Below are 14,303 nucleotides of genomic sequence, written 5' to 3' on the forward strand. Positions count from 1 at the left end.
CCCCCCCCCGCCTTCTCCAGGCGGCCCGCGGGCGCGCAAGCCGAGGTGCTGAACCGCGGCCTCCCAGCCCAGTGGCGCAGCAGGGAGCATCACCACCTGCGGTCGGCGCCGCAGGACTTACTGCTCTGAATGCTGGGAACTGTTGACTTTGGCGTCGCTTCTGTTTGCCATGGCAATTGCCTTTTTGTTTACCGTGTGGCCCGTTGTTGCAGCGGGCCGTTAGTAACGGGCTCTGGGCTAACATCCTCATTTAAGACTACAAAGAGCCTGGTCCTTTGAGAACTCAACTGCCACAAAGTAAAAAAGCAGCACGTAGCCTGCGGACTGCCCCTTGCACAGCAGGCACTCAATAAACGCCCGCTTTTGTTGCAAAACCTGGTTTCACACTTCATCAAAGATGTGGGGCTGTATAGTTGGACTCATCACACACACACACAAAATTCTAGAAAGTTGAAAAGCCAACTCGTTCTACTCCCAGCACACCCGACTCATCAGTAACATCGTGGTGTAGCTTTTCTGGTGTGACTCTTTTTAAGAGCAAATCCTGTTAACCTCATCCCAGATGCACTATCATAGCCAGTTTTCTCTCCCATTTTTGAGCACCTTTGAGTTTGGGGGCCACCACTTCACGTCTGAATGCATTTAACCTGTCTGCTGTTGTTGAATATTAACTTTATTTTGATCCATGATATGGTGCTTGTGCTTCTGCCCAATTACGTCCTTGGGATAAGCTGCAAGACAGTGAATCTCTAGAATATAAAGTAAATGCAGTTTAAGGTTTTGATGGGTGCCATCAAATTGCCCTCTGGGAGAATGTTCTCTTCCTTTCCATGACCTCCCTACCACCTCATTTCTCTTGCAAATGTCAATCTGACAACTTGCAGTGGAAATGGCATGTGGCCACGCACATGTCTGAACCCTATGAGGGAAGTTCAACTGCTTTCACTTGACCCCTTCTGCCCAGTAACCCTGGCAACCAAGTGGGAAACCACCCAGGGGAGCAGCCTCAGTTAGGCCTGAGCGCTTCACCTGTGCAGGGAGCTGTCTACAGGCCTAGAGGCTCCAGGGCTAAGTGGTCTGTGCTTTTAGATTGGCATGGCCCCAGTTAAGTGGTGACTGCAGATGTTCTAGTAGCCACATGAAATAGGTAAAAGGAAACCGGTGAACTTAGTTTTAGTATTACCTAGTAAATCCTGAAGTCCAAAAATGTAATCAATAGAGATTACACTGGCTTCAAAGTTGTTGTATTTAAATTTATAGCAAATCCCAGTTTGGACTAGCTAAATATTGCTCGGTAATCACCCGTGGTCTGGGCGCCTCTACATAGAGCAGGGGTGGGGGAAGGGCCGACCCCAAGTCCTGGTAAAGGCGGACATCTCACAGCTGATGGCTTCTCCCTGTTATATGTAGTTAACATAAACCAGCACATCTTTGCCTAACTGGGTTCACCTGAGAGAGCCAAATTTCACTCTAGGTGTCTCAGAGTTTAATCTATCCCGCATATATATCCCATGGTTAAGTCTAAAGCTGTAAACCCGGCAGATAGCAATTCCTTCAAAGGCATTGCTGTCCATGTACGAGTCCCTTCCAGATCCCTACCAGGTCTTTTAGACGTAAAGGTGGGGAGCAGGGAAAGGCAGGGGGCTTGGGCTCTGGAGAGTGGCAAGGGGGGAGGCTTTTTATACAGAAATGCCAGGCAGCTGCATTTGCCATCCATGACAACCCCTCCTTTGTGAAAACTTGTGGAAATTTCAAAAGCCAAATCACCAAGAACCGACATCCTAAAGGATTTATGAGCTCTTGCTCCTAGGTCTCCCCTTATTCATCTTTACATAACCCAGTGCCTAGAAACTCTGCAAAGTGACCTTTTAAAACTGGGCTGACTCATGAATGGCGCTGTGCAGAGGAAGACTGTCCTCTCAGGCTAAAGCCCCTTAGGTTTGAGGTGGGCACAAGCCCTTCTAAGTGTTAAAAGATGCATCCCAACTCCTTAAAAGAATCATGCACATTTTACTGCATTCACAGAAGTGACTTCTGGCTCAGTCAAGTCATCACAGAAATGTCCAGAAAGGCAAAGGTTGGACAGTGTGGCTCACCCAGCTGACGTCCCCATCTGTGGAAGCGTTCTACTCCGAACTGCCAAGGCACACGACTTCTGCATACTTGTCATCTGTTCGCAGGCACCCACGTGTGTTGAACGTTCATATTTGCTGAATGCATCCTGAGAGGAACCTGGGCTCAGAGGAGGAGGAAGAGCAGGGTGCTGCCTGATTTACAAGCCTCCCAGCTCCTCTTGCTTCCCCAGAGGCTCACAGGACGAGGGCCAAGGACTCAGTGAGTTTATCACTACAAAGCTTTTAAAAAATGGCATCACACCAGGGCCTTAATGTGAAAAAGGAAAATGATTTTGGAGAGGCTATCTGAATGCTCCTGACAAGAGAGCACTTGAGAACCTTCCTAGGGAAGCTAAAAGACTACAGTGCCTGAGTGAGAACTTGTGCAAAGCTGAGGGCAATGGGAAGTCCTGTGTTTGTGCGCCCTCCGAAGCAATCAGCAGCCATTGCAGCAAGAGCTTGATTCCCCGGACAGGGAACTGACCCACATGGCGCAGCAGACCTGTCCCGCCTCACCCGCTACTTTCCTCAGCAGTGTATTTCAGTGGATCTGCCTGTCCTGCTCCCCACTCTGTGTCTGGTGAATCCTCACCCCCCCCCCACACCTCTGGCCTGTACCCCAGAGCATTGTTATGTATAAATAAATCTTTTTAAAAGTTCCCTGGGTGAGCCTCTGCTCCTTCACCCTTGCGGGTGAGCAGTGGGTAACGGCCTCACTTCAGGGTCAGCCAGCGGCCAGCCCTGCAGCTCTTACCTGCATCTCCACATGCCCTTTTATCTGGAAAACAAAAACCCACCCTTGAGGTTCAGTAATGAGGAGCGGCTGGGCAGGCTACAGAATCACCTGCTCTGGTGAATCCCAGATGTCACTCTGGCTAATTCCTACAAGCTCTATTTGCCAAATTCAGGGGATAGCTGTGCTGGTGACAAGCCTGCTGGCTGGACTACTGGCCTACTGCCCTGGGCTGGCAGTCTCATGAAGACTTAACTCCTCTGGTAGAAGTTGGCAGCTAAGGGCCCTACTGGCACAGTCTAATTCATTGGCTTTCTGTTATGTTTATCACATGGCAAGAGCTCAAAGTCAATTAATCACCCTCATCCACAATTTTGAGCCTTTTAGTATTTCTAGCTACCCAGCAAAAGAAAAGCCCTATCAAATATGCCCTTTTCTCCCTGTCAACCCGTTCACTATTAAATCTACGATAGAAATGTTCCCCGGCAACACAGTTCTGACTTGTCTCAATACTGACATGGCCTCTGCCAGGAAATAAGCTATCTGTGGACACATGGGCTCTGTCCTAGCATACTTCTCTATGACTCAGCTGGGCGTCTTGAGGGAACCTGAAGATAGGGATTGGCAGGTGTAACTGGTCCTCTGTGGCACGACTTAACACAACACCTGTCAGAGTCCAGCATACAGCTGGTGCTCAGTATTTGTTGAGTTAATGTTAATTAAAACAGGAAAACCCCTTAAATCTACTCAGAAATAAGACCTGGTATCCCCACGTCATTCAATGTCAAATTTGCCCAGAAACATTTAAAACATTATCTCTGGGGAGACGAGTGCTAAGTTCATCTTTTGGAGAGCGAAAACGCAAACAGCCCCATCACTGAAGAGTACTAAATGCCATTTAAACTAACCTCTATCCAGACTGTCAGCACCACAGAAAATGCTGGAATGTGATGAACGCTGTCCTGAGATTTTTTTTTTGTGGGTTCTCTGACTTGCTTCCCTAATTTTCCTTAATCAAGAGGTCAGTTTTGCAATGTCATAGTTTCCAATGTAGCTGGATTTGAAGAGAGTAGGAAGAAAGTCAACATCCAGCGCCCATGTAAGGAAAAGAAATCAGCGAAAGGCTGGCAATAAGAACACAAGGGAAACCTGCTGTGAAGGGAGAGTAGCTCAGGGCAAAGCAATGCAAATTTTTATGTCAATAGCATGTTGATGTTTCTCCAGGAGTAAAAATATCCACTTAAGAGTTAGCTGGCCATCATTACCGGTAAAAGCTCAAAAAGTCTGAAGTTTTCTGCAAGTTGGTGACGTCCTCACAGATCACTATCGTCTGATACTTAAGAACAGCAGCCTTAGATTTTTAACTTAAAGTGTGTTTGTGCTTCAGAAAACAGTAAACTCTACCTCTCTACATAAAAAACCTAAGTGACTCGAGATGTGGGAGGGCCTGAGTGGCAGGAACAGGGCTGGGGCCGAGCCGCAGGACCCCTCTCCACAGGCCAGAGTGGCCACTCAGGAGACGACAAACTGGGGGGAGGGCTCTGGGGCAGACAGGAAGGAAGCAGGCACCAAACAGCAACCAGCCAAAGAACATTTATTGTGTGGAAGAGTCGGGGGATGACAGGAAGAGCAGGGCTTACTTTATTATGAAATATTTCACACCTACAGAAAAGTCACACAAGTTACAGAAGCAAGTATCTAGCAACTAGCCTGGGACGAACGTGAAGCCTATCTTCTTCAGTAACTTGGTGCAATAAAGTTACATACACAGTACAAGGCCCCCTATGCATCCTTCCTACTTCCCAGGAATTTGGCATGAATCTTTAACGCAAGATTTACATGGGAGGAAAACCTTAAGAGAACAAAGATAAAACTTCCCAACCCAATAGAAGAGTCATGAGCAAACAGAAGTGGAGGCATGGAAAAGGTCACGAAGGAAAAGGCAGACAGCAGGTTCCAGGAAACACAGGTGCGGTGCTTTCTCTCCCGGAGAGTCCAGTTTTGGCTGTCACAAGTGTCTATTTCCAGGAGAAACTGTTTCTGAAAGAGAAAAATCAACCATCACTATGCCTTATGTAAAAACTCAAACCACTACGTGATTCTTGATTTCCACCAAGCACACCAAGTATTCCCTTTGCTGCAGTCACACATGTAAGTCAGCTCTGCCAGTGAGAAATGTCACCACCGTAATGGAGCTGCTTTGTGCAACGACAGTTATCCTTTAATGTAAAAAATACTGTATGTTAACACTGTGCTGAAGTACCTGCCGTTTCTAAGCAGTTTTATCACCACAACACCCTTCTTGTTCATCCTAGCCAATTAAAACAAGTTTCTCCTGAGAGCATGAAACGCTGAAGTTTGGAATACATTTTCTCTATCTTCAGGGACAAGAATTTAAAGGCTTAAGCATTCAACTATACTTTCACCACAGTGAAGGGAGCATGCTGAAGCAGCCATGCACGTAACTTTTTCTAATCATAAACCCTTAGCTGTACCCTCGGAACCGCTCAGGGCTAGAACCACAGTGTGGTCCGTGCACAGGGCAGCGGCAGGAGGCGGCCACCCGCTCGCTCGGCCACAGCATCCTCACTGCAAGACAGGCGCTTTCCCATGGGAGTTGTAAAGCTGAAATACCTGACTAGCTGCATTCACATAGACAAATAGGTGCGCTTCACCCCACAGTAAGGGAAAAGCCAGTTAAATCATTACTCTTGAAGTCAAGTTTTTTCAAGTAATGTCTTCATTCTATCTAGAAACAACAGAAAACAGAGGTTTCATCTGAAATTGTGTGTGTAAGCACTCTCGGTATCACTATGAAAACAGACCTACAGATGAAAAGATTAAGTTAATCATACTGATTAAAAATTGGGCAACTTGGCATTAGAACTGACATCCAGACATCCTTGTCACTGCAAGTTTCTTAATTATGAACTTGAAATCATCAAAGATTTTAAAGTCAAGTCAGCACTGAAACTTAATGCACTAGAAAGGACTGACAGTTGTCACCGCCATTTTAAGTCAGTATTTATTTAAAAAAAATCAAAACTGGAGCTTGCATTAAGGACATCTAGCTCAGGAGTTAAATGTACTTTCTTAGAAACACGACGAGGACAACTGTGTATGAATTGCTCCAGAGTCTGTCTGGACCCTGCGGGGCTCCCCGGGGAGCCGAGCACTCCCAGCCACAAGGGCGGAACCCCTGCAGAGCGTGTTTGCAAATGGCTTAATGTAAACCGACTGTAACCAAGAAGGGTAAACTTATCAAGGCAATCAAAGTTCCTGTGCTCCTAGCGGGGATTTAATAAACTCAAGGTGGTAAGGAACATCTCATTTTTCTCCCAAGTTCTAACTGGCTACTGATCACAGTAGCTTCTGAAGTTCATTTTAGAACAAAGCATCTCAGATAGTAACATAAGCAGGCAAAATGCTGTATGACGGCCACAGACACACCCTCGGCCACTAGATCACCACAGCCTGAGGGGGGTGTGTTCTGTTTTGAAAGGAAATGTACCATCAGTGCAACCCATTCTCCGTTCTTGGATCTTCAGAATCTCTTCACAAACATTTCTAAGCAGTTTTTAAAGCAATGTGCTCACAAGTGAGAATTTAGTTCACATCTCCATACAAATAAATAAATAAACTTGAGGCCGAGCTTTACCTCACACTACTTTTTACAGGTCCCTCTACGAATCGGCAAGATGAACACTCATATCGGCAAAATCGAACATTAGTGGGCCCTCCCTGGTGGCGCAGCAGGTTAAAGCACAGCACTAAGTTGCTAAAGCCACTTCAGCACGAGCTCGATCCCAGCCCCAGAGGTGACCCACATGGTACAGCAGACCTCTTCTGACCCACCCGCTGCTCCCCTCAGCCGTGTACTTCCATGATCTGCCTGTTCTGCTCCCCAATCTGTCCCTGGTGAACCTTCTCACTGCCCCTGCACCTCTGGCCTGTAAACCAGTTCTGTGTGCATAAATAAATAAATCTTTAAAGAAAAATCAAACATTAGTAAAAAAAGGTTCCAAATAAAAGACAAATGAAACCTTGGGAAACAACAAAACAGTACAACCAGGCCTCAGAACATTAGGAAAGAGGTGCAGCCTCAGGAGGTGCGTCCCCGGCCTCCCCTTCCCCGCCTCCACCCCCGCCCTCCAGGACAGGGAAGCCTAGTGGTTACATAGTGGTAAACGATCACATTTGACTTACTTAACTTTTCAACAAATTTTTCATTTCAATAAATTTATTCTGGTTGGTTGGATTGTTTAAGAGGAAGAGGAGAATCTGTTCGTGCTTTTCAACCTGTAGGTAAAAAAGAACAGCATTAATGAATTGTTAAGATTGTCAGGAGTACAATTTCACTTAGACATGGTTTTACCCACCTGCTTCCGTAACTCCGAGCAGCAGCAATCCAAGCCATGTGTCTTCTCTAGAAGCAAGTGCAAAGAGTGGTCAGAAAAGACAAAACGAACATAAGCCCCAGGAATCTGATCTAGAACTGGGATTGCCGGAGGAGGAAGGTAGGGAGTAGGAATTGTTTCGTAAGAAGCAATTTGATAGCACACATTATAAATAATAAAAGACAATTTGGAGTCTGAACACAACGCAGAACTGTCCTGAGTGTGGGTCACAACTAAAAAGTTAACTCCTGAGTGAGGTCTTATTATCTACTTGCTGTGCCTGGATTTTAGCACATGAACGCCCTCATTGTCCAGGTTTTAGCAGGCAGGCCTGCCAAGTGACTGATCATCCTACCATGGCCAGTAGGATGTAATTTCAAAAATAAAAGTTACTTTGATCAGTATCAAAAGTAAGTTGGAAATAACTCTGAATTCCTGACGTTTCTAACACTCTCAACATGAGCTCCACAACAGTGCTGATGAGCCCTGTCAAGGAAATGTGGACCTGGGGAGCTGCTCCCACTGGGGACCCTGTGACGTGGCAGTGAGAAGAGCACCTGTCACTGGATTGCAAGAGGAGGAAGCTGGAGGGAGTGAGATCACAGACAAAGAGCGAGCAGGTCAACTAAGTGAATTATATGCATATATTGTTATTAATTAAACTTGGAAATTACCTTTATTTAAAACACTTTGTTTTTCTGATGCAGTATTTTTTGCCAGACCATACATCACCAACTTATCCCCTATGTTGACAGTACCATTGTCAGAACACTTCTCAACTGACACCATATGGACATTCTTAATAATTCCTTTTACTGAAAGCATTACAGTCTGATTCAACATGAAATTTTTTAGTAGCTCAATTATTAATTGTGAACAGCTTCCATTCAATTCCATTAGACCTGAGGAAAAAAATCAGAGTATTATAGTTCATCAAAAAAGATAAATTAGCTAAGGACAATAAGAAAAGGGCTCACCAGTGTTAGCTAGGTTTGGGTGTGCTTTGATGGACTGCTGTTGTTGCATTAAAAAAAATTAAACTTATTCAATAAATATTCACTGACCATAACCATGAATGTCTAGCACTAATCCAGATCCAGAGGGCACTGAACAAAGTCTGCCTTCATGAATATGTATTCTTGGGGCAGACACAGCAATAATGAAGATGATTTTCCAGCTCTGTGTCTGGATCAAAACCAAGACACTACCATAAGATGCTTTTCATCTCCAGAGAGCCATGGTGGAGCAGAAAGACCCTGGCTGACAGGGCAGCCAACCACCCTGGACACCCACCACTCACTAGCTGTGCAACCAGTCTCTGAGCCTGAGGCTAGTGAAATGAATGGTAAAACAAAAATGGAGTAGCTTGAAAGTAGTTCTGTTAGAATAAATAAAAGATATAAAATTTCTTTGTAAACTTCGTTAGACATTTAGAAAGCTGGGCAGAAAAAATGATGATACAGTCTCTGAAATTAGAAAGTAACTGGTCTAACCTTCGAGCGAACACTTAATGATCTGGAAAGGAAGTTCCAGGTGGCCAGAGGAGATGGGCTGCACTCTGGACAGAGGCAGGATTTCAGTGTTTCCATAGTCGGCATAGAGGACCTTTACGTTGGTCTCTGATGTCCCCAGGACAATGGCCCGGTACCAGAAGCCATCGTCTGGAAATACAAGGGAATTGCAGGGAAGGGGTTACACACAGTCACTTCCCTCCTCCGCTCAGAAGGTTGTTCAGGTTAACTTACGGGTCACTTAGCAATTACACCAAGATTCCTGGTTCAGAGCCCAGATAAACAGTTACTATCATCTCTACTCCCTTCTATATCTGACTAAAAGAACTACAAGATGAAGAGGACCTTAGCTACAGCAATAGAGAATAAAAGACAATGTGAAAGTAGCCAGAAACAGGTGCAGGAAAGAAGCTGACTTGGAGGAGCCCACCCGAAGCTGGCCGTGGCCCGCAGCACCCTAGTGTCCACCTCCCGGGGCCAAACCTCAGTGGCCAGTGCTGCCTACTCAAAAGTAAAAGATGAAGCCAAAAATGGGGATCGGGTCAAGGAAGCAGTTTTTTTCCCAAGACATATGACTAGACTTGAGTTTATGAACACAGTTACATAGAACAAGTGGGAGAGTCTAATATATGATGAAAGTAAAGAAAGGACAGGAGGTAAATTCTCATTGAGAGAATATACAGAGAACAGAGGAAATGAGTGAAGGTATACACAACACTAACAACACAACAAAGCTGAAGAAAAGACCTGTGCTTACAGCATGCTACCTGGGCAGGCTGTCAACAGTACCTGTGCAGTCTCCACAAAGAACACAGAGTAGTACCTAGCCAAAAATAGTACATGCTTCTACTGGAGATAAAGAGAACAAAAGTGTAGGTCCAGTTGCATACCAGAAAATAAAAATAAATAACACATTTTAAAATTACAAACCTAAATTTAAAAATGAGTGCTATCTGGGCAAAAGCCAGAAATGTTTAATTCACTGCTGGCAAAGGGAAGGTGAGATTAGTCCGCTCCAGACTTTAGGCACATAGGAGGCACAGTTCTCTAAGAGGCTCAGAGAGAAGCATGCTTCCACAGCTTGCAAAATATTTATATTCTTTGATTCAGTAATTCCAGCCCTGAAATTCACCTCAAAGTGTATAGTCAGCAAAATTTCTACTGTAACTTGTACTAGCAAAAAAAAGTCATTTAATATTTCATTAATATGAACATGAATATTAATATGAAATATTAAATAGGAGAATGTTAAAAGACATAGGATTAACTTGTCTCTTAGACAAGTTAACCTTATAGAATATTCAGTTCTATAAATTACTTGCAATTCCTCTCTGTGTAAATGTTACTGACCTGCCATATAAGTGTGGTTATCTGGTCCTGGCTATCTAGAAGCCCAGCAGGTTCGTAGGTATCAACACCTGTATCGTTGCCTAAATATAATTTCTCGCTATGCAACAGAAAAGCTGAACAGTTCTTAGACATCAATTAAACCTATGACCTTGTCTTTCTTACTGTATTGATATAGCCAAATAAAATATATATCTAAAACAACTATTCATATATCCTCACGTAAAACAATGGACAAAATAGCTTCCTTTTACTATTTTATGTAAAAGAATCTTACTTGTATATTTGGCACAGCAGGCATCTCCAATTCTTGGTTTGTAGGATGATGGGCTTTTCTGAGCATTGCAATATTCTAACAATTCAGCTGTCAATACATACAGTTTTTCTTGATAGCCTAAAATACATTAAAAAAAAACTTCTGAGAAGGAAATTTTGATCTATTCTTTATAAGTACATAAAAATATCAAATCTAACCACTCAAAAATTTTTATGTTATTGAAATATACATTTATATTCTAAAAACAGATGTACCACTATTGATTACCTTGGAAGGGAAGCAACCCCATGAGGGGCAGAAGGGGCCCTTGGCTGAGCACCATACTAGTTATTAAGTTATTAAGCTGTCCTTTTGCAATTTTTCAGTAAGGTTACAGTTAGTAATGTACTTCTCTCATCGCATACATACGTTGTCTGGATCGAGTAATCCTGTTTCTACTATACAAATCAAAAACAATTACCTGTAATGATGGTGGTTAAACTTAAGAGCAGTTAATGGTATGGCCACACTTGGAAACAAAGGTTCATTTACTTAGCTGTAAAGCACTGGCCAGTGATTCTGAAAAGCCACCACCCAAACTCACACCACAAATGCACACTCTGAGACCTCAAGGCAAAACTCAAATACATCAATGAGATGCCTTAACTGTAAATCATCATGCAACAAGAAAGGAAAATTAAGAGTTAACATGATACTTTTACTGTTAGGTCTGGTGTAAATATTTTTCTGTCCAAGCTTCTCAGCTGTAGTAACAGTAGGATTACACACCAAGAGCAAAGCAGTCTCTCACTGCCGCTAAAAGTTTCAGCACTAATTCTCTTAAATGAATGTAAAGGTTAGCATGATAAATACAACTGAATATATACAGCATCTATATTAAGTCAGAAATTAAACAAGAATTAAAGACACTGCTTAGTTGTAAAAGCTGCAGACGGTCAAGACCAGCTGGAGCGGGGCACCCCACCCCCACCCCCCACCCCCACATTCACATTTAGTTTTTACAACTAAATCTGCCTGAAGGGTCATTATGATCAATTCTCCCCTAAAATTTTGAGTGAAACAGAAACCATCACTCACCTCACCCTGGCTCTTTCGCCAGACAGTTAAAAAGGCGAACATCAGTGCCTGAGATACTGGTTTCTTACCTTGCGTATCACTTGGGAGGGCATAAAACAAGTGTGGATTTATGATTTCTAATATGTTCGCTTGTATCTTTTTATTAATGGGAAATTCTATTGTTTTCCACTGACCAGCTGAGGAGAGGACTGAAAACACAAAACACAAGTTTCGCATGAAACACAACAAATTTAGTAGCTTTTACGGTACTGTATTTATTCATTCAATCAGTTATTCATCAAGAACTGATTATCAATAACCTCAAATTCACAAAATTAAAATTTTCAGAAAATGCTCTTTTCAGCTTGAGGGATTTCTCTGGCATACAAAAACATAACCCTTCCACTACTCCCGTAGTACATTTCCATCTCTATCATACATTTAACATTTACTCAAACGTTAGGGGCTACGAAGCTGTATGATGTTAAGTTTAGCCACTGAGTGACTTTATTACAGATGAACACGTGCTTGTCCAATAAGCCATGCTTCCTTAAATTTAGTTTGGCTTTACCATCTACTCCTCTGTTCCCACAAAGCTATTTCTATAGGGTAGCTATGTCACGCATATGAGAAGACGTTTCACCGTGTATGAAAGCAAAGGGTGACATCTATTTCAATCAAACGGTTCTAAATTTACCTTGGAGCCTTGGGGTGTCAATTTGAAGATCTTGTTTATAAAAAGGTCTGTTATTTGGCAAGTCTTTTTGTGGTGAACTAGGTTTTAAAGCCAGTTGTTCATCAATGAGAATATCACTAATTATTCTGGGATAAGCAGTGGAAAGATCGGTGAGTTCAATTCCCACTCCATTTTTAGCGATTTCAACCACCCGTGCCTGGAGTTTGATGCCTGCAACACACGTCTGAAATCTTGCAATGGCTTCCTTAGACCAGTGTTCATTTCCAGGCTGGACATCTGGTAAATAAGACACAGCATTAAAGAGCACTCCTGGTCCGAACTGCAGTTCTGCTCCAGCAGCGTCCAGGACTGGGGTCAGGGCAGAGATACTCGGTCCTGCCTCCATGCAGAGTTACTGATGATGACTTGTAAACACACTGCTAGGGTTTTACATGCTCTGGATCTTTCTTTACTTTCCCCACTAACCTATCTTCACTTGGCACTTTTCTAACAGCCAAAACTAGGATGATTGTTTCTTTTAGAAGCCGTCTTTTGAGTTCTGTCACTTACATAATGCTGAATTACCAATGATGCTGGCAGAAAATGTCAAGCATACACTTTCACTTTTGTGGACAGTTTTCTAGTGACAATTTCACAATGTCATTGTAACTTCCTTAATCAAAAATTGTTTTTCTGTGGACAAATTTGGTTAATTCCCTCATATCAGCCAGTGGCCTGCATACCTGAATGTGCATCTGACTTGCACAACATACCTCAGGCCCCACCCCAGCTCCAGCTGAGTGGCAACTCTCAGGTGGGGTCTGGAAACTGGCATTAATGTGGCGGGACAAACATGAAAATATGCATTTTTAACAAGTTTTCACATCAAAGCTGCAGGTCTGGGGATCGAATTTTAAGAAGCACTGACATAAAATATGGTTTTTGAAAACAGTACTCTGAAAAAACTTTAAATAGAAAGAAAACATAATGCAAAGGGAAAAAACCATCTATGATTTCATACATGACAACTAATTTACACTTTGGTACCTAATCCTTCCACAATTTTTCTGTGCATATGGAAATACACACATACACATATATTCCTCTTACCAACACATTTTATAGTAACAGCAGCTATTAAGTATATAATGCCAGACACAGTTAATATGCTTTGTATTTTTCATCTTTTTTATTTTTTAGTAATTGAAGCTTTTCTTACATCATTATAGTCCCCATTGTTTTCCTGCCACCTTAATGACTTTGAGAATTTAAAAATGAAAATAGTTTAAATAATTTGCCTATGGTCTCACAACTAGCAAGTAGCAAGAAATGGCTAAACACTCCTATCCTGCACTTCATTTATAATTCGCTTTATTCCCCAAAACCAAGAGTAATTCTTCATACCCTTAACACATATTTAACAATCATTTTAATGACTATAACAACAACAAACATTTCCATAGAACTTTCTGAGTGTCAGGCCTTATTCTAAAATCCCATTAATCCTCACCTCTCTGAGATTACCCATTATGTGGGGCACCAGTTTTAACAATCCTCTATTATTGGCTGTTTATGTAGGTTGCTTTGCTATCATTAACATTAGTGTATTAAATTTCCTTGTAGGTGAAATGAATAACCCCAATGATTACTTCTCTAGGATAAGCAATTATTTGAACAAAAGTTGCCAAGTCTAAAGGTGTGAATACTCAAGGCTCATAGGAAGTCCGACAAATGCCGTCAAGAGAATCACCTGGGTTTCACTCCCGTCATCCACACAGAAGAGCAGCTGCTTTCCTACCTTGACATAACTGCAGACCCCTGGCCAGTGTCTTTAAACACAACTATAAACTTCATAGTATCAAGCAGAATCTTCTTATACAAAATATGCAAATTAAAAACATTAATATTCAGTACTCTAAGTATTAGAAACAGTTGAGAAAATATCTTACTCTATGCCATACCTACTAACCAGCATTGTATTCCTTGAAATGGAAGATTTAAAAAATTTGATGAGATCATCTGGAGTTCTCCCACAGTAACTTCCTCAGTATTTCCATAATCCACAAAATGTACTTTAGCGCTTCCATTTGGTAAGATTTCTTTGACTAAAGCACGGTACCAATTACCATCACCTAGATGAAGCACAGGGTATTTCCCTTCTGTTAATATTTGGAATTCTGTTAACAAATCTC

The 14,303-nt window shown here is 42.6% G+C and overlaps 2 protein-coding genes across 2 annotated transcripts in view; both read right to left on the reverse strand.

Annotated features, from left to right (window-relative positions):
• VWA2 (von Willebrand factor A domain containing 2) overlaps positions 1-2,113 on the reverse strand; it is a 35,476-nt gene extending 33,363 nt beyond the window's left edge. Inside the window, exon 1 of the mRNA XM_004680991.2 lies at positions 2,097-2,113. Within this exon, the coding sequence (XP_004681048.2) occupies positions 2,097-2,113 (17 nt within the window). The remainder of the gene's footprint in view (positions 1-2,096) is intronic.
• A 2,331-nt stretch (positions 2,114-4,444) lies between these two features.
• TDRD1 (tudor domain containing 1) overlaps positions 4,445-14,303 on the reverse strand; it is a 42,271-nt gene continuing 32,412 nt past the window's right edge. The window contains exons 18-26 of the mRNA XM_012723501.1: positions 14,073-14,243; positions 12,133-12,408; positions 11,525-11,644; positions 10,380-10,496; positions 8,738-8,905; positions 7,919-8,146; positions 7,227-7,273; positions 7,054-7,146; positions 4,445-4,887 (exon numbers count right to left, since the gene is read on the reverse strand). Coding sequence (XP_012578955.1) covers positions 7,054-7,146; positions 7,227-7,273; positions 7,919-8,146; positions 8,738-8,905; positions 10,380-10,496; positions 11,525-11,644; positions 12,133-12,408; positions 14,073-14,243 — 1,220 coding nt within the window. The 3' untranslated portion in view covers positions 4,445-4,887. The remainder of the gene's footprint in view (positions 4,888-7,053; positions 7,147-7,226; positions 7,274-7,918; positions 8,147-8,737; positions 8,906-10,379; positions 10,497-11,524; positions 11,645-12,132; positions 12,409-14,072; positions 14,244-14,303) is intronic.

Source organism: Condylura cristata, unplaced genomic scaffold (assembly GCF_000260355.1).
Source record: "Condylura cristata isolate star-nosed mole 26May11 unplaced genomic scaffold, ConCri1.0 scaffold00011, whole genome shotgun sequence".
In the NCBI taxonomy this organism is placed as follows: Eukaryota; Metazoa; Chordata; class Mammalia; order Eulipotyphla; family Talpidae; genus Condylura; species Condylura cristata.